The sequence below is a fragment of the Rhinopithecus roxellana genome, chromosome 11, assembly GCF_007565055.1.
Source record: "Rhinopithecus roxellana isolate Shanxi Qingling chromosome 11, ASM756505v1, whole genome shotgun sequence".
Lineage (NCBI taxonomy): Eukaryota > Metazoa > Chordata > Mammalia > Primates > Cercopithecidae > Rhinopithecus > Rhinopithecus roxellana.
In genome coordinates, this window is record NC_044559.1 from 44,785,866 (window position 1) to 44,813,782 (window position 27,917).

General features: G+C 40.8%; 1 protein-coding gene and 1 pseudogene across 4 annotated transcripts in view; one reads left to right on the forward strand and one right to left on the reverse strand.

Moving 5' to 3' along the window:
• The window catches only part of ZRANB1 (zinc finger RANBP2-type containing 1), a 74,924-nt gene that overhangs the window by 7,753 nt on the left and 39,254 nt on the right, over nt 1-27,917 (forward strand). The window contains exons 2-3 of one of the 3 annotated variants that reach the window (XM_030940091.1): nt 16,458-16,632; nt 18,511-19,361. In XM_030940091.1, the coding sequence (XP_030795951.1) occupies nt 16,592-16,632; nt 18,511-19,361 (892 nt within the window). In that variant the 5' untranslated portion in view covers nt 16,458-16,591. Of the gene's footprint in view, nt 1-16,457; nt 16,633-18,510; nt 19,362-27,917 lie in introns of those variants that run through there. The other 2 variants (XM_030940092.1, XM_030940093.1) reach the window with 2 other exon arrangements.
• On the reverse strand, nt 24,393-25,193 carry LOC104658051 (annotated as a pseudogene). Its single transcript, XR_004059952.1, has one exon. The product of XR_004059952.1 is annotated as a 40S ribosomal protein S6 pseudogene (transcript).

Sequence of the window (27,917 nt, forward strand, 5' to 3'; positions counted from 1 at the left end):
GCAACCACTAAGACAAAGAGACACTTTGTCTCTCTAGATTTGCCTGTTCTGGATATGTCATAAATGGAATTGTACAATATATGACCGTTTATGTTGCTTTTTTCATTTATAATGTTTTCAAGGTTTATGTTGTGGCATGTGTCAGTACTTCCTTTTTATGGCTGGCTAGTATTCCATTGTATAAACAGCATTTTGTTTATCCATTCATTGATTGATGGGCATTTAGTTTTTTCCCACTTTTTGGCTATTATGCTGCTGTGAACATTTGTGTACGAGTTTTTGTGTGAATGTAAGTTTTTAGTTCTCTTGGGTATATACCTACAGATGGAATTGCTGGGTCATGTGCTAATTACATTTAACCTTTGAGGAACTTTCTGCCTCTTTTCCGAAGTGGTTGAATCATTTTACTTTGTTTTTATTTTGAGACAGAGTCTCACTTTGTCTTTCCAGGCTGGAGTGCAGTGATGTGATCTCAGCTGCAACCTCTGCCTCCTGGGTTCAGGCGATTCTCATGTCTTACCTTCCTGAGTAGCTGGGACTACAGGCATGCGCCACCATGCCTGGCTAATTTTTGTATTTTCAAATTGTATTTTTTTAGTAGAGATGAGGTTTCATTATGTTGGCCAGGTTGGTCTCAAACTCCTGACAGGTGATCCGCCTGCCTCGGCCTCCCAGAGTGCTGGGATTACAGGCGTGAACCACCGCTCCCGGCTCATTTTACATTTCTGCCAGCAATGTAAGTTCCATTTCTCTACATCCTGATCAGCACTTGCTATTGTCTGTTTTTTTTTTTTTTTTTTTAATTGTCATTCTAGTGGAATGGCATCTCCTAGTTTTTATTTGCATTTCCCTGATGACTAATGATATTGAGCATCTTTTCATGTCCTTATTGGCCATTTGCATGTCTTATTTAGAGAAGTGTTTGTATCAAGTGTTTTGCCCATTTTTCATTTGGGTTATTTATCTTTTTGTTAGTGATTTTTTGCAAGAGTTCTTTATTCTGGATACAATTCCCTTACCTGTATTTGCAGATATTTTCTTCTGTCTGTGGGTTGTCTTTTCACCTTCTTTATGGTATTCTTTGAAACACAAAAGTTTTAATTTGGTGAAGTCTAGTTACCTATGTTTTCTTTTGTCACTTGTGCTTTTGCCTAACCCAGGGTCATGACAATTTATGTTTTCTTCTAAGAGTTTCTTAGTTTTAGCTCTCAAATTTAGGTCTCTGATTATTTTGAATTGAACTTTGCGTATAATTTGAGGCAGAGGTCCAACTCAGTTTTTTCGCATGTGGCTGTCTAGTTGTCCCTGCACCATTTGTTGAGATCCACTTAGTTTTAGCAGTGCACAGTCATGTATGGCTTAAATGTTCTGAGTAATGCATTGTGAGGTGATTTTGTCATTGTGCGAACATCATAGAGTCTAGACAAAACCTAGATGGTGTAGCCTACTACGCAGTAGGCCATGGGTTATAGCCTGTTGTTCCTAGGTCATAAACCCTGTATAGCATGTTACTGTATTGAATATTGTGGTGTTTTTCTAACAAAGGTAAGTATTCATGAGTGTAAACGTAAACATAGAAAAAGCACAGTAGAAATATGATGTAAAAGATAAAAAAAAATGGTGCACCTATATAGGGCACTACCATGAATGGAGCTTGCAAAACTGGAAGTTGCTCTGGGTGAGTCAGTGAGTGAGTGATGAATGAATGTCAAGGACGTACTATACACCACTGTAGACTTTATAGACAGTGAACACTTTGGCTACACTAAATTTATTTAAATATTTTTCTTCAAAAATAAATTAATCTTAGCTTATTGTAACTTTTTAACTCTAAATTTTTAATTTTTAAAAAAACTTTAGACTTTTGTAGTGACACTTAAAACACAAACACATTGTGTAGCTGCACAAAAATATTTTCTTTCTTTAGATCCTTACCTTGTAAGCTTTTTTCTATTTTGAAGCTTTTTTTTGTTAAAATCTAGGACACACATTAGCGTAGTCCTACACAGGGTCAGGATCATCAGTATCACTGTCTTCCACCTGTACATCTTGTCCCATTGGAAGGTCTTCAGGGGGCAATAACATGCATAGAGCTATCATCTATGATAACAATGCCTTCTAGAATACCTCCTGAGGGACCTGCCTAGGGCTTCTTTACAGGAGACTCTTTTTTTTTTCTAAAGTAAGTAGGAGTAACATTGTAAAATAACAATCAAAAGTATAGTAAACAAACTGGTAACATACTTATTATCATGATCAGATATTATGTACTGTATATAATTTTATATGCTACACATAGCTAGATTGCCAGCACGGTAGGTTTGTTTACACCAGCATCACTACAAACATGTGAATAATGAATGTGTTGTGCCATGACATTATGATGGCTTTGATGTCACAAGGCAAATTTTTCAACTTTGTTATGTAATCTTATGGGACCACTGTCACATATAGTCTGTCTTTGATTGACACATGGTTATGCAGGCCATCACTGTAATTATTCTCAACTGTAAGTTGATTTATTGCAAGGCAGGATTCCCTGGATATATGAAGAAATTATCCCTATTCTGCAGCAGAAGGAAAGGATCTCTTATAGTGTTGCACAGTAAAAGTTAGAACAATACACTTGCGTGTGGAATTCTGAAGACATCACTTCTATGGTTTTTAAACCACTTCTAAATCCTTTGCTCTTTTGTTTGTGGTGGGTAATTACCTTCACTTTTTGGTGTTTAATTGAGCTAAAGTTTATTTTTAAACAGGAACTAGTTCAGTTTTCAGAACCAGCTAAACTTTTTGTGGAATATTATCTTTTGATACCAGCAGAATATTAAGTTTCTTTTTATTGACTAAATGATTAATAAGCAATGGTTACATGCAGATACTGTTTAGGGACATAATGAATTTTTCACAGTTGAGTGTTAGAAACAAATCATAATCCAGTAAACTAAGAACTATTTTAGAAGTTTGTTTTGAAGTGGTAAAAAAGGAATTAAAGGTCTGGCGCAGTGGGTCATGCCTGTAATTCCAGCACTTTGGGAGGCTGAGGCGGGCGGATCTCTTGATGCCAGGAGTTGGAGACCAGCCTGGCCAGCATGGCGAAATTCCTATCTCTACCAAAAATACAAAAATTAGCCTGGGCATGGTGGCACATGCCCGTAATCCCAGCTTCTTGGGACACTGAGGCATGAGAATTGCTTAAACCTGGGAAGTGGAGGTTGCAGTGAGCTGAGATCGCATCACTGCACTCCAGCCTGGATGATAGAGCAAGACTGTCTCACAAAAAGAAAAAAAGTAAAAGGACTATATTTAGCATGAGATTGGAGTTGGTCAAGGTGGGCTTTACTGAGGTGGGAACATTTGAGCTGGTCCTTGACGGAGGAGTACCAGATTTCTAGGTATATAAAACTGGGTAAGAAGGGGAATAGGAGTAGGCAAGCATCTTGTTACGAGTGAAGGCATGGAGACATGAAAATTACATGTCATCTTTAGGGACTAGCAGAGGTTGCGGTGTAGCCGAAGCATGCGGATGAGGTTGGAAAGGCACTCCTAGCACTTGATCCTCACCTTCCCCCCGGGGCTGGGAATTAGAGGGGAGGAGTGATCTCCGTAAGTGTGGGTCATTTTTACAGATGTGAAGAGCCATTACCCATCCCTCCCCAACTGTGCAACTGTGTGTATTGGGAAGATATGTCAGGGATATTTGTGGTATATATTAGAAGTGTTGAAGGCATTGTTTTTACAGAAATTATTTTAGCAAATTTTTTTTTTTTATTGGGCATCTGCTGTGTGATTTGAAGTTGCTTAGGATTTTCTGAAAGATTACATAAAATACTGTTGAAAAGATGATTGCATATAAAACATATAATCTGTTCAATATTAAGTGTGTTAGAAAGCACATATACTAGATGTTGGGATACACCCGTGAACAAGACAGTCTTTGCTATTTGTGTTCTATTTACACTCTAGTGTGGAGAGACAAATGCAGAAAGAAATGCCAGATAGTAATAAGTGCTATGCAGAAAATTAAAGTAGGGTGATGTGATGGAGACTGCCTGAGTGGTCAGAGAAAATCTTTCTGAGGAGGTGACATTTAAACTGAGATCTTAATGACGAGAATGATATGTGGAAAATCTGGGGAAATAACATTCTAGGCAGAGGAGATCTCTAATACAAAGCCCCAAAGGGAGAATGATCTTGACTTGTAAAAGAAACAGAAAGAAAGTCACTTTATGTAAAAGTTTGTAAGTAAAGCTGGGGAGTTTTAATTTTATTCTGTGTAAGGATGGCGGATAGAGTGGAAGTGCTATATCACTTAATCTCGGCAGTAATCCAAGTGACAAATAGTGGTGGCTTGGAATAGGGGTATAGCAGGGGAGACTAGAGTGAAGCAAACTTGTGGGGACTTGTTTAGGAGGTAGTATTAGTGGTAGCTAGCTAGTCTGTTTTGTAACCTGATAATCTTGGGCAATGTGTTTATAATCATGGAAGGTTGTGCTGCATTAGCGAGGGGGCGCGAGAGTCAGAACTGGGGTTCACTTGCCAGCCTGTGACCCTGGATGAGATGTTTCACCTCTCCTGAAGGCACAGATTCTTTTTTTTTGTGACGGAGTCTCACTCTGTCACCCAGGCTGGAGTATAGTGGCGAGATCTCGGCTCACTGTAGCCTCTACCTTTCGTTTTTTGTTTTTTTCTGAGAAGGAGTCTTGCTCTGTCGCCCAGGCTGGAGTGCAGTGGCCAGATCTCAGCTCACTGCAAGCTCCGCCTCCCGGGTTTTACGCCATTCTCCTGCCTCAGCCTCCCGAGTAGCTGGGACTACAGGCGCCCGCCTCGACGCCCGGCTAGTTTTTTTGTATTTTTTAGTAGAGATGGGGTTTCACCGTATTAGCCAGGATAGTCTCGATCTCCTGACCTCGTGATCCGCCCGTCTCGGCCTCCCAAAGTGCTGGGATTACAGGCTTGAGCCACCGCGCCCGGCCGCCTCTACCTTTCGTATTCAAGCAGTTGCCTCAGCCTCCTGAGTAGCTGGGATTACAGGTGCACACCACCACACCTGGCTAATTTTTTTTGTATTTTTGTTAGAGACGAGGTTTCACCATGTTGGTCAGGTTGGTCTCGATCTCCTGACCTTGTGGTCCACCCACTTGTGCCTCCTAAAGTGCTGGGATTACAGGTGTGAGCCACCGCACCTGACCGACACAGATTATTATTCATAAAAATGGAGGCTGGGCGCCATGGCTCATGCCTGTAATCCCAGCACTTTGGGAGGCCGAGGCGGGTGGTTCATGAGGTCAGGAGTTTGAGACCAGCCTGGCCAACACAGTGAAACCCTGTCTCTATCAAAAACACAAAAATTAGCTGGATGTGGTGGCACACACCTGTAGTCCCAGCTACTTAGGAGGCTAAGGCAGGAGAGTCACTTGAACCCCGGGAGGTGGAGGTTGCAGTGAGCTGAGATCTGCCATTGCACTCCAGCCTGGACAACAGAGCAAGACTCTGTCTCAAAAAAAAAAAAAAAAAAAAAAAAAAAAAGGAGATGTGGGGTGCTTTAGGAGGGAAGGTACCTGAGGATTCAGTGAAGTTAGTGTTCTTTACCTGAAGCTCCATACAGAACTTAAGTTGATGTTATGTCAAGCTGACAAGTGTTCATGCTATTAATTATAGGACTTGGGTTTTGAAGTGATCAGTTTTAGCCCTCCACGTAAAGATAGGTAAGCCATTATTGTCCCTGTTTTTTCAGATGAGAGGCTTGGGTCCTAAGGATTTGGCTAGTATTTCAGATGTAAGAGAGGGAGAGGGACTCAGACTCACGTTTTGGAAGTGCAGTACATTTCCTTCCTTCTTTTCCTTCCTTTTCTTTTGTCTTTCTTTCTTTCGTGGACTCTCGCTCTGTCACCAAGGCTGGAGTGCAGTGGTGCAACCTTGGCTCACTGCAGCCTCCTCCTCTTGGGTTCAAGCAATTCTCCTGCCTCAGCCTCCTGAGTAGCTGGGATTATAGGCACCCACCACCACGTCCAGCTAATTTTTGTATTTTTAGTAGAGATAGGGTTTCACCGTGTTGGCCAGGCTGGTCTCAAACTCCTGACCTTAGGTGATCTGCCTGCCTTAGCCTCCCAAAATGCTGGGATTACAGGCGTGAACTACCATACCCGGTCTGGTACCTTTTCATATATGTGAGAGAACTAGGTATAAATATCAAGAGATGAAACTGGTTTTCCATAGTAAAGTACATTTCTATGCTTTAGTGAAAGATAATAAATTATTAAAGGGAAATATTGTAGGATATTCTTGATGTATGTATTTGGACGAGTAGCTGAGAAGATACTTAAAAGATTGATTGTGGCTGTGTGCAGTGGCTCATGCCTGTAAACCCAGGACTTTGAAAGGCTGAGTCGGGAAGATTGAGGCCTGGAGTTCAAGATTAGCCTGGACAATGTATGAGACCTTGTCTCTAATAAAAATTTAAAAAATAACTTGGTGTAATGGTGGGTGCCTGTAGTCCCAGCTACTCTGAAGGCTGAGGTAGGAGGATCGCTTGAGTCTGAGAAGTTGAGGTTGCAGTGAGCCATGATCATGCCACTGCACTCTAGCTTAGGCCACAGAGTAAGATCCTGTTAAAAAACAAAAACTGGCCGGGCGCGGTGGCTCATGCCTGTAATCCCAGCACTTTGGAAGGCCGAGGCGGGCAGATCATGAGGTCAGGAGATCGAGACCATCTGGCTAACACAGTGAAACCCCGTCTCTACTAAAAATACAAAAAAGTAGCCGGGCGAGGTGGCGGGCGCCTGTAGTCCTAGCTACTTGGGAGGCTGAGGCAGGAGAATGGCGTGAACCTGAGAGGAGGAGCTTGCAGTGAGCTGAGATCACGCCACTGCACTCTAGCCTGGGCGACAGAGCGAGACTCCGTCTCAAAAAAACAAAACAAAACAAAACAAAAACCAATCAGTCATGAAGGGCTTTTTATGCCCTCAAGGATATATATATAGTTTTTGGAGACAAGATTTTGCTTTGCCTCTTGGCTGTAGTGCAGTGATGTGATCATAACTCACTGCAGCATTGACCTTCCAGGCTCAAGTGATCCTCTCACCTCAGCCTTCCGCCTAGCTGGGACTACAGGCATGTGCCACCATACCCGGCTAACTTTATAACAATGTTTTGTGGAGATGGAATCTCACTATGTTGCCCAGGCTGATCTCAAACTCCTAGGCCTCCCAAGGTGCTAGGATTACAGCAGTGGTTCCTACCACTCCAGCCCTGTGTCCTTTTAAATACTTTCCATTATTATTATTATTACTATTTTTTGAGACAGAGTCTTGCTCTGTTGCCCAGGCTGGAGTGCAGTAGTGTGGTCTTGGCTCACTGCAGCCTCTGCCTCCCAGGTTCAAATGATTCTCTTGCCTCAGCCTCCCCAGTAGCTGGGATTACAGACGCCCACCACAACTCCCGGCTAACCTTTGTATTTTTAGTAGAGACAAGGTTTCACCACATTGACCAGGCTGGTCTTGAACTCCTGATCTCAGGTGATCCACCCACCTCGGCCTCCCAAAATGCTGGGATTATGGGCGTAAGCCACCGCGCCCGGCCTAAAAATACTTTATTTTTTTAGAGCAGTGTTAAGTTCACAACAAAATTGAGCAGAAAGTACAGAAAGTTCTCATATACCTGCTGCCCCCATGTTTCCCCCACTGTCTACATCCTTCCCCAGGGTGGTATATTTGTTAACAATTAATGAACCAGCATTGACACATAATCACCTAAAGTACGTAATTTACATTAGGATTCACTCTGTTTGTAGATTCTATGGGGTTTGACAAATTTATAATGAAAAGTATCTATCATAATAGCACACAGTGATTTCACTGCTCTAAAACTCCTCTGTGCTCTTCTATTCATCCCTTCCCTCTAACTCTTGCAACCCCCCTGATCTTTTTACTGTCTTCATGTTTTGCCTTTTCTAGAATGTTGTATAGTTGGAGTCATACATTATGTAACTGTTTCAGGTTGTCTTTCACTTAGTAATATGCATTTAAGGTTCATCCATGTCTTTTTGTGGGTTTATAGCCCATTTGTTTTTAGAGCTGTATAATATTCCATTGTCTGAATGTACCACAGTTTATCCATTCACCTGCTGAGGGACATCTTGGTTCTTTCCAACTTTCTGCAATTAGAAAAAATTTCCCACACTATACGGGTGTAAAGGTTTTTTTTTTTTTGAGATGGAGTCTCGCTCTGTTCTCCAGGCTGGAGTGCAGTGGTGCAGTCTTGGCTCACTGCAGCCTCCGCCTCCTGGGTTCAGGTGATTCTTGTACTTCAGCCTCCCAAGTAGCTGAGTCTATGGGTGCCTGCCACTACACCTGGCTAACTTTTTGTAATTTTAGTAGAGATGGGGTTTTACTATGTTGGCCAGGCTGGTCTTGAACTCCTGACCTCGAGAATCCACCCACTTTGGCCTCCCAGAGTGCTGGGATTGCAGGTATGAGCCACTGTGCCCGGTCAGAATTTTGCAATTATAAATGAATCCGCTGTGAAATCCATGTGTAGATTTCTGTGTGAACTTAAGTTTTCAACTCATTTGGGTAAGTAGCAAGAAGTAAGATTGCTGTATCACATGATGAAAGTACATTTTTGTGAGAAACTGCCAAATTGTCATCCAAAGTGACTGTACCATTTTGAATTCCCACCAACAATGAATGAGAGTTCCTGTTGCTCCACATTCTTGACAGCATTTGGTAATGTCAGTGTTTTGGATTTTAGCCATTCTAGTAAGTATGTGGTGGTATCTCATTGTTTTAATTTGTAATTGCCTAATGATGTATGCTGTATTTTTGTATTTTTAGTAGAGACAGGGTTTCACCATGTTGGCCAGGCTGGTCTTGAACTCCTGACCTCAGGTAATCAGCCCACCTTGGCCTCCGAAAGTGCTGGGATTATAGGCGCGAGCCACCTCCCCCCCGCCCCAGCGTTTGAAAAGATGTTCAACATCTTTTTATATGCTTATTTACAACCTATATATATTCTTTGGTGAGGTGTCTGTTCAGATCTTTTGCCCATTTTTCAGTTGAGTGGTTTTCTTATTGTTGAGTTTTAAGAGTTCTTTGTTTATTTTAGATAATAGTCATTTATCTTTTGCAAATTTTTTTTCTGGTTTTTGGTATTCTCATTCCCTTGACAGTGTCTTTCACAGAGCAGAAGTTTTAAATATCAGTGAAGTCCAACTTAATCAGTTTTTCTTCTTTTTTTTTTTTTGAGATGGAATTTTACTCTTGTTGCCTAGGCTGGAGAGCAATGGTGCAATCTCAGCTCATGCAACCTCCGCCTCCCAGGTTCAAGCGATTCTCCTGCTTCAGCCTTCTGAGTAGCTGGAATTACAGGTGCGCGCCACCACACCTGGCTAATTTTTTTGTATTTTTAGTAGAGACAGGGTTTCACCTTGTTGGTCAGGCTGATCTCAAACTCCTGACCTCGTGATCGCCCGCCTCGGCCTCCCAGAGTGCTGAGATTACAGGCGTGAGCCACCGCGCCTGGCCGACAGAAATTAAATTCTGAATGAAGTAGCATGTTCGTAGTTCTTGGAAACGTTGTTTTATTATTATTTAAATGCTGGATTGATGTGTATTTTTGGAGTTAATTGTTCCATTTCCATACATGTTTAAGAAAACTGGTCTTTCATCCCATTAGATTGCAGGTTCTCTGATCACAGGGACAGTGTTTTGTCTAGTTATATCTTTCCATATTTCTGAGCGCATGGTAAATCTTTGGTAAATGTTGCTCTAGGTTGTTACATTAGTTTTGTTTGGGATTGTGATTTAAGGTACCTGATTGACCTAGGATGTCTCAAAGTGTGTAAAGGAACTATGCTCTAAGATAGGTCCTACTGAAGCTCAAGACATATCTGTATTACTCCTCCTCACTTTCTTGTTATGATTGAGGAACTGAAGTGTTCAGATAGAGTAAGTATGTAAAGAGCTAGAAATCCTCCTGAGATGGATAAGATGAACAGAAAGAGCATTAATACTGTTTCATGCTAGATTTGACACAATATAAGTTAACTTTTTTCTTCTAGATCTTCTTTCCTTCTAGTCAGTGGATTGCTAATTGTCTAGTGGTTTAAAAGGAAACAAGAATATTAGAGTTGTAACTTTTATTACAGCTAATGTAGCCTTGACAGATTAAAATGTAACATTTAAATTTGTTATATTTTGAAGACTTAGGTTTGGTTGGAATGAAGTTAGTTGTAGCTGTAGAGGGTTGTCACCTCAGTTAATTAAGGCATAGTGCTGGTAAGGCCAAGTAACACCCTGGCAGGTGTTACTTAATTTTACTTTGTCCAACTTATCCACAAATTCCTGGGAAGTGTACAGTATGTTTAGTTCAAATCTACTCATTTGATACAGATGCTATAGATAATAGTTACCTCTTTTTTTTTTTTTTTTTTTTTTTTTTGAGACGGAGTCTTGCTCTGTCGCCCAGGCTGGAGTGCAGTGGCCGGATCTCAGCTAACTGCAAGCTCCGCCTCCCGGGTTTACGCCATTCTCCTGCCTCAGCCTCCCGAGTAGCTGGGACTACAGGCGCCCGCCACCTCGCCCGGCTAGTTTTTTTTTTTTTTGTATTTTTAGTAGAGATGGGGTTTCACCGTGTTAGCCAGGATGGTCTCGATCTCCTGACCTCGTGATCCGCCCGTCTCAGCCTCCCAAGGTGCTGGGATTACAGGCTTGAGCCACCGCACCCGGTATTAGTGACCTCTTTTTATAGGAATGCCAGCTCATTTTTGATATCTAATTATTATTTACATACAATTTCACACTAATTTAGGACTTTTAGAAGATAATGATTGCAAAAGATTTGTACTTGTGTTATTGTCATAGCTAGATTTGAATAGTTAACCAGTGTATGGGTTGCCACAGTGCCAGGTTTGTTGTAGGATGGTAGACTTTCAGAGCAGTGACGAAAGGAACAAACTTTTATTGAACAATTTTGTGGCTCTTAGTAGTCTAATCCCTTCAATTTGTAGATGGAAAAACTGAGGCTCAGAAATACGAAATTCTGATTAGGAATTCAGTTTTGGACATGTTAACTGTGAGACACTTGTTAAACATTCAAATTGAGATGTCAGGTGGGCAGCTGGTTTTACAAATCTTGAGTTAGGGGAGAGATCCAACTTGGAGATACAAAATTTTAAATTATCACCAAATAGCTGATATTTAAAGCCCAGGGATTGACTTAAGGTCCCCAGAGTAATTAGAGGTTAGAGAGAAGAGGACCAAAGCTTGGGGCACTTGGCTGTTTAATTCAGAAACATAAGGAAGCCAACAAAGAAGTTTGAGGAAGAAAAGCTATTGAGATTGGAAGAAAACCAGGAGAATGTCTTGGAAACCATGTTAGAACAGTATGTTTAATTGTGGATTATAGAACCAGAGAGCTTCAGACTAAGTCATTTAACAAATAATTTAGTGATTGTTGTATTTTGCCTAAGAGTTCTTTTTATTTCAAATGCTGAAGTTGTAGAGGCAAAAGTGTTTAATAATTTTGGGGATTCAATTACAAGTTACATATTTTTTAATGGGGCTAGAATGTGAAGGTGCTGAAGTCACTGCTTGCTGTGTAATATTCTAGATATTTGTTGATGTAGTTCTATACTTAAGTATGGACCTAACTGGTGTGTTACAAAATGAGGGAAAAACAAATGTAATAGGTTTTGCTCAGTTTATAATCTGGTCAAGGATATAGGAAGACATAACAAGTGTATCAAACATGAATCTTAGTCTGAAAACTCAGATGGAAAGAAGGTACCACATTTGCTTTCTTTAAATTAACTTGATTTGAATTCTACTTCTTCGGCAAGAAATTCAACCTCAGTCATCCTTGGGCCTCCCTCTCCTCATGTTCTTGGAAGGCCTGGTGTCATATGGTTCAGATTTTGCCTGCATTGGTTATAGTATTGTCTTGCATTGTCTTCCACAAGGTTCCATCAGGTTGTGTGGCTCTGCCACCAACTGTGGGCCCTAGTGCCTGTGACTTGACACCTAGTTTATATCTAGCAGACACTTTTTACTGAGGTCTTGCTGCCATGGAGTTGATTCCATCCTCTCTAGAATTTCTTCTGAGATTGCTCACAAGGTCTACTCCTTTCTTTCATCAAGTCATTCAAGATGGTCTCTTCTTGGGTTTTACTAAACACAAGGTGCTGCTCTACCTTCTGTGCCACTGGAATCTCTGAACAAAGGGTTTTGAAAGCCTGGCTGTTTGACTGGAAATCGAAGGGAGGGATGGAAATAGAAGGGTGTGAGTGACATAGGAAAAACATATATGAATTAGTGTTCCAAAGACTACCCCCAAGAGGAAATATAAAGTGCCAAATGTCAATAAGTATGGTTGCTTGGAGTGTACTTGGAGTGATTTGAAAAATTCATGAAGATGAGACTTGAACTGAGCCTTAAAGAATGGGTAGAATTCATTATAAATGATGGTGTCTGTTGTGCTTCTGTATCTAAGGCAGTACCTTCATGTGTATATTGTTGGGTGGTGGTGACACATGCATGAGTCAGCAGCGTGTGTGGCATGTTTGGGAGTGAGTGTGTGGTGTGTGTGTTTGTGACAGGAAGGAGATGAGAGTTTATACTGTTGCAGAAGAGCCTCAGAAAGAGAATTGTGGAACAGTCAGCTGGATGGGTTTAGAAAGGGAAGATGCTTAGAAGGCTTTTATAGTAGTTCTGACCTGAACTGGAAAAGGATTGATGGCAGTGGGAATGAGAAGACAGTAATTGGGTAGAAACCGCTAGAAAGAATCTGTGGAGAGAGGCCGGGTGCGGTGGCTCAAGCCTGTAATCCCAGCACTTTGGGAGGCTGAGACGGGCGGATCACGAGTTCAGGAGATCGAGACCATCCTGGCTAACACGGTGAAACCCCGTCTCTACTAAAAAAATACAAAAAACTAGCCAGGCGAGGTGGGGGGTGCCTGTAGTCCCAGCTACTCGGGAGGCTGAGACAGGAGAATGGCGTAAACCCGGGAGGCGGAGCTTGCAGTGAGCTGAGATCCGGCCACTGCACTCCAGCCTGGGCCACAGAGCAAGACTCCGTCTCAAAAAAAAAAAAAAAAAAACAGAATCTGTGGGGAGAAGGCAGAATTTAAGGTGATTCTGAGTTCTCTGCTGGGTGCAGAGGTGTTAATAGTGTCATTAATGGAAACGGGAGAAGTCAAGATAGAAGTTTGTTGTGAGAAGAAGATAAGGAGTTAAATGGATGATTTGATAACCTGTTGGAGCCCTGAAATGAGGTTAGATTTGTAGATAAAGGGTTTACTATATCATTGATCTTCAGGATCCTGCTCTAGACTGCTTGTTTTTCCTGTTGACTATTGTGAAGAAGACAGTGATGAAAGAATAACTGATGAGAAAAGAGGAGATGAGTATGTGTGATATTTTGGCTTAAGTATTTAAAAATTTTTTATTTACAGAAATTTTATAATTCAAAATTACTTTGTAATATGTTAAAAGCCAGAAAATTTAGCATGCTTGGAAAATCCTTTTTAGTTTAGCTTTCATCTTTATTTATTTATTTATTTATTTTTATTTTATTTTTTTTTTTGAGACGGAGTCTCGCTCTGTCGCCCAGGCTGGAGTGCAGTGGCCGGATCTCAGCTCACTGCAAGCTCCGCCTCCCGGGTCCACGCCATTCTCCTGCCTCAGCCTCCCGAGTAGCTGGGACTACAGGCGCCGCCATCTCGCCCGGCTAATTTTTTGTATTTTTTAAGTGGAGACGGGGTTTCACTGTGTTAGCCAGGATGGTCTCGACCTCCTGACCTTGTGATCCGCCCGCCTCGGCCTCCCAAAGTGCTGGGATTACAGGCTTGAGCCACCGCGCCCGGCCAAGCTTTCATCTTTATATCCCTAAGATGTTCTCTGAGCATTTGTAAATCTCTACAGGTTTATATTAATAATCTTATATTAATAAGTAGCAGTTTTGTCTAGTTTTCCTTAACGAAGGCCCAGATGATGTAGATTTTATTGTGTTTTATTTTACCAATTAATTGAAATTTGAGTCCTTGGATAGAATTTGCAAATCTGCTTTGCATGCAGAATTAAACTTGTAACCTAAATTTACTTGGGTATATGAATATATTTAATACTTAAAGTGATATTTAGTAAGTTTTATTTCAAGGTAGAGTATTAATTTTAGAGCTGGCTGCTTTGGAAATAATTTTATGTACTTTTTGGAATGTTTTGACATCTGGAAAAAGTATCCTCTGTTAATTTCTTCATAGTACTGCAAAAAAAAAAAAAAAACAAAACACACACACACACACACAAAGTTCAGTTGATGTTATCCTTACTCTTTAGTTCTGTTTACTAATTACCACAGGTAGAAATAGCTGTCTCAGATAATCTTCAGTGCATTTTTTTTCTTTTTTTGTGTGTGTTTTTGTTTTTTTGAGACAAGGTCTCACTCTGAGTACAATGGTATGATCATGGCTCACTGCAGCCTCAACCCCCCTGGGCTGAAGCGATCCTCCTGCTTCAGCTTCCTGAGTAGCTGGGACAACAGGCATGTGCCACCACCCTGGGCTAATTTTTGTATTTTTTGAAGAGATGGGGTTTTGCCGTGTTGCCCAGTCTGGTGTCAAACTCTTGGATTCAAGCAATCCAGCTACCTAGGCCTCCTGTGCTGGGATTATAGGCATGAGTGCCCAGCCACTCTTCAATGAATTTTACCTTGCAGTTGCTAAACAACATTCCCGCAATGTTTCAAGTTCTCTTAGAGTGAAGACTATACATCATTACATTTTTTTCCTTTTTTTTTCCTTGAGACAGTCTTGCTCTGTCATGGCAGGCTGAAGCACAGTAGCACAATCATAATTCACTGTGGTCTTGAACTCCTATGCTCAAATGAGCCTCCTTCCTTGGCCTCCTGAGTAGCCGGGACTATAGGCACAGGCCACTGCACCTGGCTAATTAAACAATAATTTTTTTTTTTTGGACGGTCGTAGTGGCTCACGCCTATAATCCCAGCTCTTTGGGACGCTGAGGCAGGTGGATCACTTGAGGCCAGGAGTTTGAGACCAGCCTGGCCAACAAGGTGAAACTCCGTCTCTACTGAAAATTAAAAAATTGGCTGGGCATGGTGGGATGCTCCTGTAGTCCCAGCTACTCAGGAGGCTGAGGCAGGAGATTCGCTTGAACCCGGGAGGCAGAGGCTGCAGTGAGCCAAGATCGTGCCACTGCACTCCAGGTTGGGTGACAGAGCAAGACTGTCTCAACAACAACAAAAATTGTGTGTGTGTGTGTGTTTGTTTCCTTTCTTGTAGTGATGGAGTCTTGCTATGTTGCCCAGGTGGGTCTTGAATCCTGGGCTCAAGTGATCCTCCCACCTCATTCTCCCAAAGTGCTGGGATTATAGACTTGAGCCACCGTGCTTATTATCTAATATAAGGCACATCTCTTAAAACTCTTGAGCTTGGTTTTGGTATTGCTTAGTTACCTGGATTTTCAGAGGTTGGTGGGCTAATTAGGCAGCTATCTGTCCATTGTTTTACCAGGAATTTATGACAGTGATTATTTTTTATGGCAATTTTTTGTTTTTTAAATCAGCCTAGACATTTAAATATATTATGCCAGTGTATTAGTTACATGAACATTAGCTAAGATAACGTAAGGTTACGGGCTGTTTAGTTGCGCCTACAAACATAGTAAGACTTAACAAAACAAGTATGGATTTTGAATGTGAATATTTTAAAAGATATATTGAAATTACTTAGAGTAGCCCTGGATATATGTTCGTTATGGATGGCATTTATCTTGTTAATAAGTTTCTACATGCTCATTTTAATTTTTGGTAGCATGAACAAGTAACTTATATTTTGTTCCTGAGAAACTTAAAGAATCTGCCTAAGGAGTATGAAAATTGCCATTAAATCTGTATTTTCTACTTTTTGGATGCTTATATGATTATAGTTCTCTGCTCTTGCACACATTTTTGGGCTGCTATCAGGTTGTAAGTAATCATTATACAAACTAGATTTAAAAATTTAAGCAAGATAATTTTATATTCCTTGGATCAGGGAAAAAAATGCAGTTGCTGAAGGTGGTTTCATAGCTAAATATAAGCAATTATTTTGCTTTTTCTACTTTTTTGGATTTTATCATCTTTTCCCTTTTAGTAATAGAAGTAATACAGGTAGGAATTAACTTAGCACTGCCAAATTAATGGTAATATTAGACCTTTGTACACAGCACAGGATTAAAGTTATATAGAAAAATATCTCATCCGTGTTTAATTTGGCTGACCAGCTCAGTTGATTAGCCAGTTTTATTGTTCTGTTAAATTAAAATTCTAAATATAGTTGTCCATTGTTTAAATAAATGAGTAGGGTTAAAATAGAGAATTGATAAAAATAAAGCCTTAAAAAAACCTTTTAGCTAAAGTAGCAGGCTTCAAGTGAAATTCAGTTTTGGTCTCCTTTACAGGAATAGCTATTCACAGTCAGACAGAACCACTTATCACGTTTTGCAGTATCTCCTGAGGAAGTCAGAATCTGAGCCAGCATGAAGACGGAATCTTGTCTTCGATCTGATTTGCAAACCGTACTTTTATTCTAATCATGTGCAAGGTGGAGGTTATAGCGTGGGAACTAAAATCTTAGTAAGTGTGGTTTTTATTTTAGCTATTAAATAGTATATATTCTTATAGTGATTTTTTTTTTCTTCTTAGCAGAGTTCACACTATATATGGTGTGTGGACTTGGCAGGCAGGAACATAATACAGTATACTTCAAAAGTGAAAGATTTAGGCCAGGCGCAGTGGTTCATGCCTGTAATCCTAGCACTTTGGGAGGTCGAGGTGGGTGGATCACGAGGTCAGGAGTTGAAGAGAAGCCTGGCCAAGATGCTGAAACACCATCTCTACTAAAAATATAAAAATTAGCCGGGAATGGTGTCACGTGCCTGTACTCCCAGCTACTTGGGAGGCTGAGGCAGGAGAATCGCTTGAACCTGGGAGGTGGAGATTGCAGTGAGCTTAGATTGCACCACTCCACTGCATTCCAGCCTGGGCAAAACATGGCAAGACTCCCATCTCTAAAAAACAACAACAAAAAAGGAAAGATTTAACCCTCTAGGTTCAGGAAAAATCCCTGAGAAAGAGCAAAGCTTCTGTGCTCTGCCTAGGATTTCTTTCTCTTCCTGCTGAAAAATAGGTGTTGGGATGATACTGAGTTGATAAAAGTATTTAAGAAAAGTGGCCAGTGTCTAAATTCAAGCCATTAAAAAAAATCATTAAATTTGTTATGTAAGTTGCTTCATTTATGAATTAGTTGCCATTACATTATGAAGTCTTTTTTCATTATAGTGTAGGGTTAGCCCATTGTTGAATCCTAGGACTCTTTTAAATAGTGTGAATATATTTTAAATATGAATTGAATTTTTTTTTTTTGTGGGGGGGGATGGAGCCTCTCTCTTTCGCCCAGACTAGAGTGCAGTGATGCGATCTTGGCTCACTGCAACCTCTGCCTCCCGGGTTCAAGCAGTTCTCTGCCTCAGCCTCCCGAGTAGCTGGGATTACAGGCGCCTACCACCATGCATGGCTAATTTTTGTATTTTTATAGAGACGGGGTTTCACTTGGCCAGGCTGGTCTTGAACTGCTGACCTCATGATCTACCCACCTCAGCCTCCCAAAATGCTGGGATTACGGGCGTGAGTTACGATCCCTGGCCATGAATTAGATTTTGAATATATTTTAAATATTCAAAATTTAAAATATTTTAATTATGAACATTCACAATTACACTGGAATGATTATGCTACTAGTTATTTCAGTGACCTTCCACAGATTTAATTTTCCCCAGTACAGTCTTCTTCTTTTTGCTCCAAATAGAACTAGATTTTGAGGCTACAGAATATCAAGGAACTACCTATTTCATAATGTTACTTTGTTAATTGTAGCCATTACTTCTTAACGTTTCTTTACTACCTGTGCTAATTAAGAACAGTGGATAATTAGCATTTTAAACTGCTTTTCTCCCTTAGTGAGAATGATAAAATAGACGTTATTTGATCTTCTGAATTCATGAATCATAATCTGTGTTCATAATTTGAGAATGGTTATGTGTTTAAGCTATTATTTACTTTGTGTTGTTTCCTCTACCTTTGTCTCTTTAAACTATTGGTTACTTTTCTAAATTGATGTGATGGCCTCCCTGAAATTAAACATTTCTATTAGTGGCTTCCCTTTAATCTCATCCTTCTTAGATCAAATCTCCTTATATTTCCTGCCTATCTCTTTTTGCATTCCAAAGTTCAATTTTATTAAATCCCAAGGTCTAAGATTTTTTCTTTTGAGAATTTATCTCCAGTGTTTCTATGGAAATCAAAAAAGAAAATTAGGATAATTCAGTGTCGAAATGTTACATGCATCTTTTGAGAAGTTTGTATTTTGTAGGTTGAAGGGCATGCTTTTTGGGGAGTGTATTTTTGGAGGTGGAATGTAGTTATTTTAATAACCATGTCCTATATTATTTATAGCTTCCTGCCTGACACAGCTCACTTCAAGAAGTGCACAATGTCAGAACGTGGAATTAAATGGGCTTGTGAATATTGTACGTATGAAAACTGGCCATCTGCAATCAAGTGTACTATGTGTCGTGCCCAAAGACCTAGTGGAACAATTATTACAGAAGATCCATTTAAAAGTGGTTCAAGTGATGTTGGTAGAGATTGGGATCCTTCCGGCCCCGAAGGAGGAAGTAGTCCTTTGATATGTCCAGACTCTAGTGCAAGACCAAGGGTTAAATCTTCGTATAGCATGGAAAATGCAAATAAGTGGTCATGCCACATGTGTACATATTTGAACTGGCCAAGAGCAATCAGATGTACCCAGTGCTTATCCCAACGTAGGACCAGGAGTCCTACAGAATCTCCTCAGTCCTCAGGATCTGGCTCAAGACCGGTTGCTTTTTCTGTTGATCCTTGTGAGGAATACAATGATAGAAATAAATTGAACACTAGGACACAGCACTGGACTTGCTCTGTTTGCACATATGAAAACTGGGCCAAGGCTAAAAGGTGTGTTGTTTGTGATCACCCCAGACCTAATAACATTGAAGCAATAGAATTGGCAGAGACTGAAGAGGCTTCTTCAATAATAAATGAGCAAGACAGAGCTCGATGGAGGGGAAGTTGCAGTAGTGGTAATAGCCAGAGGAGATCACCTCCTGCCACGAAGCGGGACTCTGAAGTGAAAATGGATTTTCAGAGAATTGAATTGGCTGGTGCTGTGGGCAGCAAGGAGGAACTTGAAGTAGACTTTAAAAAACTAAAGCAAATTAAAAACAGGATGAAAAAGACTGATTGGCTCTTCCTCAATGCTTGTGTGGGTAAGTTTCTGTATTCTGCATTTTTTGAATGGAATGGGAAAAGGTAGTAAAAATGATACGAAAAGAGCTGGGTGTGCTGACACATGCTTGTAGTCTTAGCCACTTGCTTGAGACCATGAGTTTGAGGCTGTAGTATGCCATGATCGGTCTGTGAATAGTACCTGCACTCTAGCTTGGGCAACATAGTGAGACTGTCTCCATGCCCACAAAAAATGTATGTATATGTGTGTGTGTGTGTGTGTGTGTGTGTGTATATATATATTTGTATATGTGTTCAAAGTCACCAGCATTTAATTCATTCAGCATGATAGCTGTACTTTCAAGTATGCATACATAAAAATTTGTGTATCTGTGATCTTGTCATAACTTTGTACTAAATTGCCCACAATTAATTGTGTTCATGTTTCTCCATTACTGGGGGCAAGGGAAACTTTTAAGTTAAAGCAAAGGTTTTACACATCAATGGTAAAATATATACCTGGACTTTAAAACTGCTACTCTGTTTATTGTAACAAGATGTAACTGAGGAACACCAGCTGCTGTTTCCAAGTATTTGTAAACAGTGTGAGCATCTTGTGATGATAGAAGCTTTAGTCAGATGTTAAAAATACCACAAAAATGTGTGACTCCAAAAAGTTGAACAAACATATTGACCTTGAAAATACTGGTGTTAATTTAACATGAATGTCATGTAGTAAATATTTGCAAACTTTATGGAGCTGATTACATGTAGCCAGCTGATTCCATACTTCAAGTTATGGTTCGTATGTATTGTGACATTTTCCTCAGGAAATACTGTTGAAGGACAGAGACATAGGAGAGCAGAGTTTTTTTTCAGTTCTTGACTTTGTGAGTTAATTGTGATGTAATTCACAAAAGCAGTTACTTGAGTCTTCAGTTTTTTTTTGAGTAGATTAGATGTTTGATTTTATTAAATTTTTGGATAGGGTGCTTACTTTGACGTTCGGTCTGATTACTAAGTTTAAACTCTGTGTGGAACAACAGCTAAGCCTTAACTATACCTTAGCTGTATGTTTTCCCTCAGTACCAATTTCTTTTTTTTTAATTCTTCTGGGTCCAGCCCAAGAATATGTAAGTTTTAGGTGTATGAACCTGTGAGTCCTAAGAATTGATATCCAAGAAATTGTGAGTTTTAAAATAAATTTTTATATATATTATATGTATATCATCCCCCCCCCCCCCCAAAGATGGGATCTCACTCTGTCACCCAGGCTAGAGGGCAGTGATGCAGCCTCAACCTCCTGGGTTCGAGTGATCTGCCACCTCAGCCTCCCCAGTAACTGGGACTCCCTATTAGCATGTACCACTATGCCCTACTATTGTTTTTAATTATTATTTGTAAAGATGGGGGTCTCCCTATGTTGCCCAGGCTGGTCTTGAACTCCTGGGCTCAAGCGATCCTCCCACCTCAGTCTCCTAAAGTGTTGGGATTATAGGCATAATTTGCTGTGCCCAGCCGAAATCCTGAGTTTTCAGTTTTAGCTTTGTTCTGGCAAAAAAGAATATCCCAGCAGATGAATCCTTCTGACCTCCAGACGTAGTAGGCACTTAGCAGCTCTTAGTTCTAGTTTCTTCCCATCCTGAGGATGAGGGATGAAAACACACCGAGCCATCTTCTGTCTGTGTTGTCCCATTTTATTCCACTAATTTTTCTGCTCCAAATTGAGGGCAGCATATAGTATGATTGTCAGTTAAAAAAATTTATATAGGAGATACAAAAGGGTTTTATTATTAGTTTCCTTACTGAGATCAAATTGATTTAACATAAAAATTCACCGTTTTGCAAGTGAACAACTCATTTGGCATTTAATGCATTCACATTGTGTAACCACTACCTCTGTGTTGTTCCAAAACATATTCACCATCCCAAAAGGTGTAACTGTCTGCCCATTAAGCAGTTACTGGTCCCTACCCCTACCCGCTAACCCTTGATAACTGCCAGTCTGCTTTTGGTGTCTGTGGATTTACCTATTCTGGATATTCATATAAATGGAATCTTTACATATCTATGAGGTTTTATGTTGGGTGTGATTGTCTTTTAATTGCTTGTATGCCTTTGGAACACTCTTAAAATCTTTTTTTTTTTTTTTTTTTTTTTTTTTTTTTGCAGGGAGTAGTGTACTATGAGTACTTGGACTACAAGATGGTGTTATAGTACATGTAGGTTTATAGATGAAAATGAACTAGACTTCATTGTGACGGTTTTTTTTTTTTTTTTTTTTTTTTGAGACGGAGTCTGGCTCTGTTGCCCAGGCTGGAGTGCAGTGGCCGGATCTCAGCTCACTGCAAGCTCTCACAGTGAAGGTCACTAAACCCCACTAAAGGTCATAGAATCCTTTAGGAATCAGGGCTTCACTTCAGCCCCAGGTTGCTTCGAGTCAGTGGATCTCAGGATAGGAACACCTGATTTGAAATACTTTCTTTCCTTGAAGCATACAAGTTAGATGAATCAACATGTTTGTCTTTATGACATTATTTCTTCTTGATCTTACCTTTTTCTACATATCCTTACTACTTTAGATGACTAGCCATCCTTGTACCTCCTTGCATTTTATTTTTTTGAGTCAGGGTTGTGAGGCTGGAGTGCAGTGGCGCAATCATGGCTCACTGCAGCCTTGACTTCCTAAGCTCAAATCATCCTCCCACCTCAGCCTCCTGAGTAGCTGGGACTATAGGCACGTACCACCACGCCCAGCTAATTTTTGTATTTTTTTTGTAGAGATAGGGTTTTACCTTGTTACCCAGGCTGGTATCTTACTCCTGGGCTCAAGCGATCCACCCACCTCAGCCTCCCAGAGTGCCGGGATTACAGGGGTGAGCCACTGGGTCCCTCCCATCTCTTTGCATTTTAATCACTGACTTCAATTTAAAAGTGGAACAAGGCCAGGCACAGTGGCTCATTTCTGTTAATCCCAGCACTTTGGGAGATTGAGGCAGGTGGATCACCTGAGCTCGGGAGTTCGAGACCAGCCTGACCCAACATGTAGAAACCCCGTCTCTACTGTACAAAATAGCTGGACGTGGTAGCGCATGCCTGTAGTTCCCGCTACCCGGGAGGCTGAGGCACAAGAATCTCTTGAACCTGGGAGGTGGAGGTTGCAGTGAGCCAAGATCGCACCATTGCACTCCAGCCTGGGCGCCAAGAGTGAGTGAAACTCCGTCTTAAAAAAAAAAAAAAAAAAAAGGGTGAAGCAAAAACTTCTACCAATAGGACCAGTATTGAATTTGACCTTGTTTTATTTACAAAACGATTTGTCATTAAGTTGCTGTTTCCACCTGCAAAGTTTCTAGATTCTCAGGGCCAAGGGTTGATTGTATTTGGTTCTTGGTAATGTGGACTGTGTCTTTCCTATCAGCAGATATTTTTTACTGTTAACTGTACGATGTCATTCTGAACTGTTATACATAAGGTTATAATTATAGGCCTGTTTCTATTTGATAGCCATATTCTGATGTGTAAACATCACTGAAATATGTTAAATACTTTTTAGAAACTTGTTTACATTGTGTTGGGTTAACTAAAAAAAAGGCTTGAGCAGTAAGACTAACAGAAGTTCACATGTACTCAAAATTAATCTTTACTTCCCTTTTCTGCCTGCCTTATGTTCCCCAGATTTCGTTAGATACAGTGTATTTTGGGTTGTTGATGTTAAGTGTTTTTTAAAAAATCCATCTCTACATTATATACACTGAGTATAAAATGTGAGACTTTTCCATTTAAAGTTGGAAAAAAATGTCAACCTCAGGTCAGCTTTATAGCTGATAAACTGGGAATGAGGAAGATCCAGTTGTTGAGAGGGCAGGTGTCAACTAAGGCGTCAACAGTATTGAGCAAGCATATTGACATAGCCATTGAGTGTAAGTTTCACATAAGTCAAATGATCTTAATGTGGTGAGAGGATGTTGGGGACAGCTGTGCCAAAACCCGACATCTGTAGTGGAACCTGAGGTTGAGAGTCAGGGTGGTAAAGGTAGAGGTGTGAATGTCAATGTACAGTTGTCTCTGGAATGTCTGCAATTGGTGCTAGATGTTTTTAGGGACATCAAGTTTTTAGGGCAGTCATGTCAGCACTCACTATAGACTGCTTTTCTCACTGGGTAGACAACAATGTATCTAGAGAATAGAGCAACACTACCTAATGCCCTGCTTTTATTCTGCTATTGTATTGAATCAGTTGCCTTATGAAATTGCACTTCAATTTGTGTACATAGCTATATCCTTAAAAAGACACACGGTTAGATAAGAATACCATATTAAATCTGTGCTATAACTTGTATTCCTGAACCCTAGACTCATATATCCAGCTGCCTATTCAGCATCTTTCCTGGAGTGTTTAATAACTCAAGCTCATTTCAAGCTCAGTGATGCTAAAACAGAACTGGTCTCTCTTTCAAATCTATTTTTTCCTAGGTTCTCATCATGGTTGATGGCAAATTTCTCATTCCATTGCTTGTGCCAAAAGCCTTGGCCCTCCTTGATTCTTCTTTCTCTTATGCCCCACTCCTATTTCTCAGAAGATCCATTGGCTCTACCTTCAAAATATATCTGGACTCTGACCACTTCTCACTATTCTTGTCCAAACCATGATCCCCCCTTGCCTTTGCCCTCCTTACAATCTGCTGTCGTCAAAGGAGCTAACTCTGCTCAGAACCCTCTAGTGATCACCTGTTTTACTTGGATTAAATAATAGCCAGAGTCCCTCAAAAACTCTACAAGGCCATCTACATGCTCTGTATTGCGCACTTCAGCTTCCTTCCATATACTTTTGACCCTTGAACAGCACAGGTCTGAACTGTGCAGGTTCACTTATACATAAGTTTTCTACCAGCTCGGCCACCCCTGAGACAGCAAGAACAACCCCTTTTCTTCCTCCTCCTCCTCAGCCTACTCAAGGTGAAGACGATGATGATGAAGTCCTTTATGATGAGTCACTTTGACTTAATGAGTTAGTAAATGTATTTTCTCTTCCTTATGATTTTCTTTCTTTCTTTCTTTTTTTTTTTCCGAGTTTGATCTTATTTATTTGTTACTCAAAAAGTTATTTCTGACTGGATTCAGACTTAGAAGTAGAAGCTCGCAGAGAGGAAAGTCTGCGTCTCTTCGCAATTTGTTCCTGGCGCTTCTCCTTAGCCTCCTTCATTCTTTTGGCCAAAAGTTTAGCATATTCTGCAGCCTCTTCCTTGTTTTTCTTAGTACGCTGCTTCTTCAGAGCAATACGCCGCCGTTTGTGCTGCAAGACACGTGGAGTAATAAGACGCTGAATCTTGGGTGCTTTGGTCCTAGGTTTCTTACCTTCTTTGTTTAAGGGCTTTCTCACAACATACTGGCGGACGTCATCTTTAGAGAGATTGAAAAGTTTGCGGATTCTGCTAGCTCTTTTGGGGCCCAGGCGGCGAGGCACTGTAGTATCAGTCAGTCCAGGAATATCCTTCTCTCCTTTTTTTTTTTTACAATAACCAAGTTGAGAGCGCTCAGATTGGCATCCACAATGCAACCACGAACTGATTTTCTCTTTCTTTCTCCCGTTCTCCTTGGTCTGTAACAGGAATGCCCCTTACTCAGCAGCAGGCGGATACGGCCATGGGTCAAGACACCTGCTTCATGGGGAAACCTTGTTTGTCATTCCCACCACTGATTCGGACCACATAACCCTTCCATTCTTCACCCAGAGCGTCAGCAGCAACTTCTGTGGCCATGCGCTTCTCATAAAAAGTACGAAGTTTGCTTTCATCGTCCACTTCAATGAGTTTCTGGCAGCCAGTGGCTGGGAAGGAGATGTTCAGCTTCATCTTGAAGCAGCTGAACGCCTCCGAGGCGCCACGGAAAAGCCCTTATGATTTTCTTAATAACATTTTCTTTTCTCTCATGTATTACAAGAATACGGTGTATAACACATATACAAATATGTGTTATTTGACTGTTTATGCTATTAGTAAGACTTCCGGTCAACAGCAGGCTATCAGTAGTTTTGGGGGAGTTAAAAGTTATACATGGATCTGCTACTGTGTGGGAGGTTGGTCCCCCTAATCCCCATGTTGTTCAAGGGCCAAAAGTGTGTTATCTCTGAACTAATCTGTTTTCCACCATTTCCATTTCATTCCAGCCACTCTTGCCACTTTTTTTTTTTTTTTTCTATAAACAAGCCCTGAAGCCTTTTACTTGCTGTTTCCTCTGCCTGGATTGCTCTCCACCTTCACTTCTTTTGTCAAGTATTGCCTTCTCAGTGAGGTCCTGTATGAGTGCTGTATCCAAAACTTCATCTCTGTCCATTGTCCCTCCCCACAGCATTAATTTTCTTCATAACACTTCTAATATGCTTAGTCATCTCGTTTATGATTTCTCTGTCTCTACTCTAGAATTTAAGCTTCCTGAGGGCCAGTAATTTTATCTATTTTGTTCAAAACTGTATCTTAGCATGTAGAACAGTGCCTGCTACAGACATACTGGGCACTCAGGTATTTTTATATCAATGAACGAATGAATATTTTTGGGAACTGGGGTCTGGACAAACCTTTATCCTACTCCTATGAATTTCTAGATTCTTTGCCTGCTTCCTAGCTCTCTGTGTTTTTCAATAGTTGGGACTTAACCCAGGAGAGCCAGTTTTACTTCTCACTGGTTGTCAGAAAGACTGAGGTAGTTAGTGGGTATGAAAGGGTCTTACAGGAAAGGGTATAGAGGCTTCAGGGTATAGAGGCTTATCACCAGGCAGTCTATGGATATGAAAAGTCTAAAGTCAGGTTTATGTTTAATTTCTCTACCTTCCTACTTTCACTCATGGCAATATTTGTTTTTTTAAAAAATCATTCTATGTGTTTGTTATAACATATCAAGTGAGATTTTTACTTGAAATATTTTATTCAGTTGTCATTGGACCTACTGCAAGTGAGTTGGCATTTATCTCACTTCCTAGACAATAGCTGCATCTTTCTTAAGTTTAGGAGCTGAGATTTGGTTGGAGCTGTTGAAGGTATAGGGGGAAAAAGTCAAACTTAAGTAACAAGTTCACATTGAAACTGTGTATGTGTATATACATGTATACACATGTATATATACTCCTATATGTATATATACTCATATGTATATACATATATGTATATACACACACACTTACACACACACACACACACACACACACACACACACACACACACACACACACATGTCGCCCATGCTGGAGTGCAGTGGTGTGATCACAGCTCACTGCAGCCTTGACCTCCTGGGCTCAAGCAGTCCTCCCACCTCAGCTTCCCTAGTAGTTGGGAGTACCTAGGTATATGCCACCATGCCCTGCTAATTTTCAAAATGATTTGTAGAGATGGAGTCTCCCTGTGTTGCCCGGGCTGGTTTCAGACTCCTGGACTCAAGTACTGGGACTACAGTTGTGAGCCACCACCTGGCGTGAAACTGGAATTTTTATGCTGAAATACTCAGTTGCCCAAAGCAGTGGTGTGAACAGCTTTCACTATAGGGAATATGTGAATCAGTAATGCCTCCTGGTGCTCCAAAGTTTTGGGGTGACCTGAAGTGCACATGCAGTGGTGTTCCCTGTTGAGAATCACTGACTTATGAACCAAACCAGAATCTCTTCTTTATCAAGTAGCAGGTTGAAGTGGCATCATGAGGATTGTAATTCTGATGGTTTCTGAGCAAAATTTATCCCACTTTCAGAATTTTGACATGTCTATACAGACTTAGATGACATTTATTTATTTATTTATTTATTTAAGACAGAGTCTCGCTCTGTTGCCCAGGCTGGAGTGCAGTGGCACATCTCAGCTCACTGCAAGCTCCGCCTCCCAGTTTCACACCATTCTTCTGCCTCAGCCTCCCCAGTAGCTGGGACTACAGGCGCCTGCCACCACGCCCGGCTAATTTTTTTTTGTATTTTTAGTAGAGACGGGGTTTCACCATGTTAGCCAGGATGGTCTCCGTCTCCTGACCTCGTGATCCGCCCAACTTGGCCTCCCAAAGTGCTGGGATTACAGGCGTGAGCTGCCACGCCCGGCCTATTTTTAAATTAATTAACTAATTAACTTTTTTGAGGCAAGGTGGTGTCATTTCTGTCTCCCAGGCTGGAGTGCAGTGGTGTGTGATCTTGGCTCACTTCAACCTCTGCCTCCTGGGCTCAAGTAATTCTCCCACCTCAGCCACCCAGGTAGCTGGGACTACAGACGTGCACCACCATGCCTGGCTAGTTTTGCATTTTTTGTAGAGATGAGGTTTCCCCATGTTGCGCAGACTGGTCTCAACCTCCTGGGTTCAAGCAGTCCACCTGCCTCGGCCTCCCAAAGTGCTGGGATTGCAGGTGTGAGCCACTGTGCCTGGCCTTAGATGATTTTTAAAACATAGAACGTGTATTGGTCACCTTTTACTAGTTATCTGCAAAAATATTGTTATATTTAATTTATTATTTTCCCTTTTCTCATAACTTAATTGTGTTGAAAATCAATGTTTGATTTTCAAAGGCAAAATATTCTAATTGTATTTGGGCCCCTTGCCAGAAATCCGTATAACGTGTCATATGGTGTCTG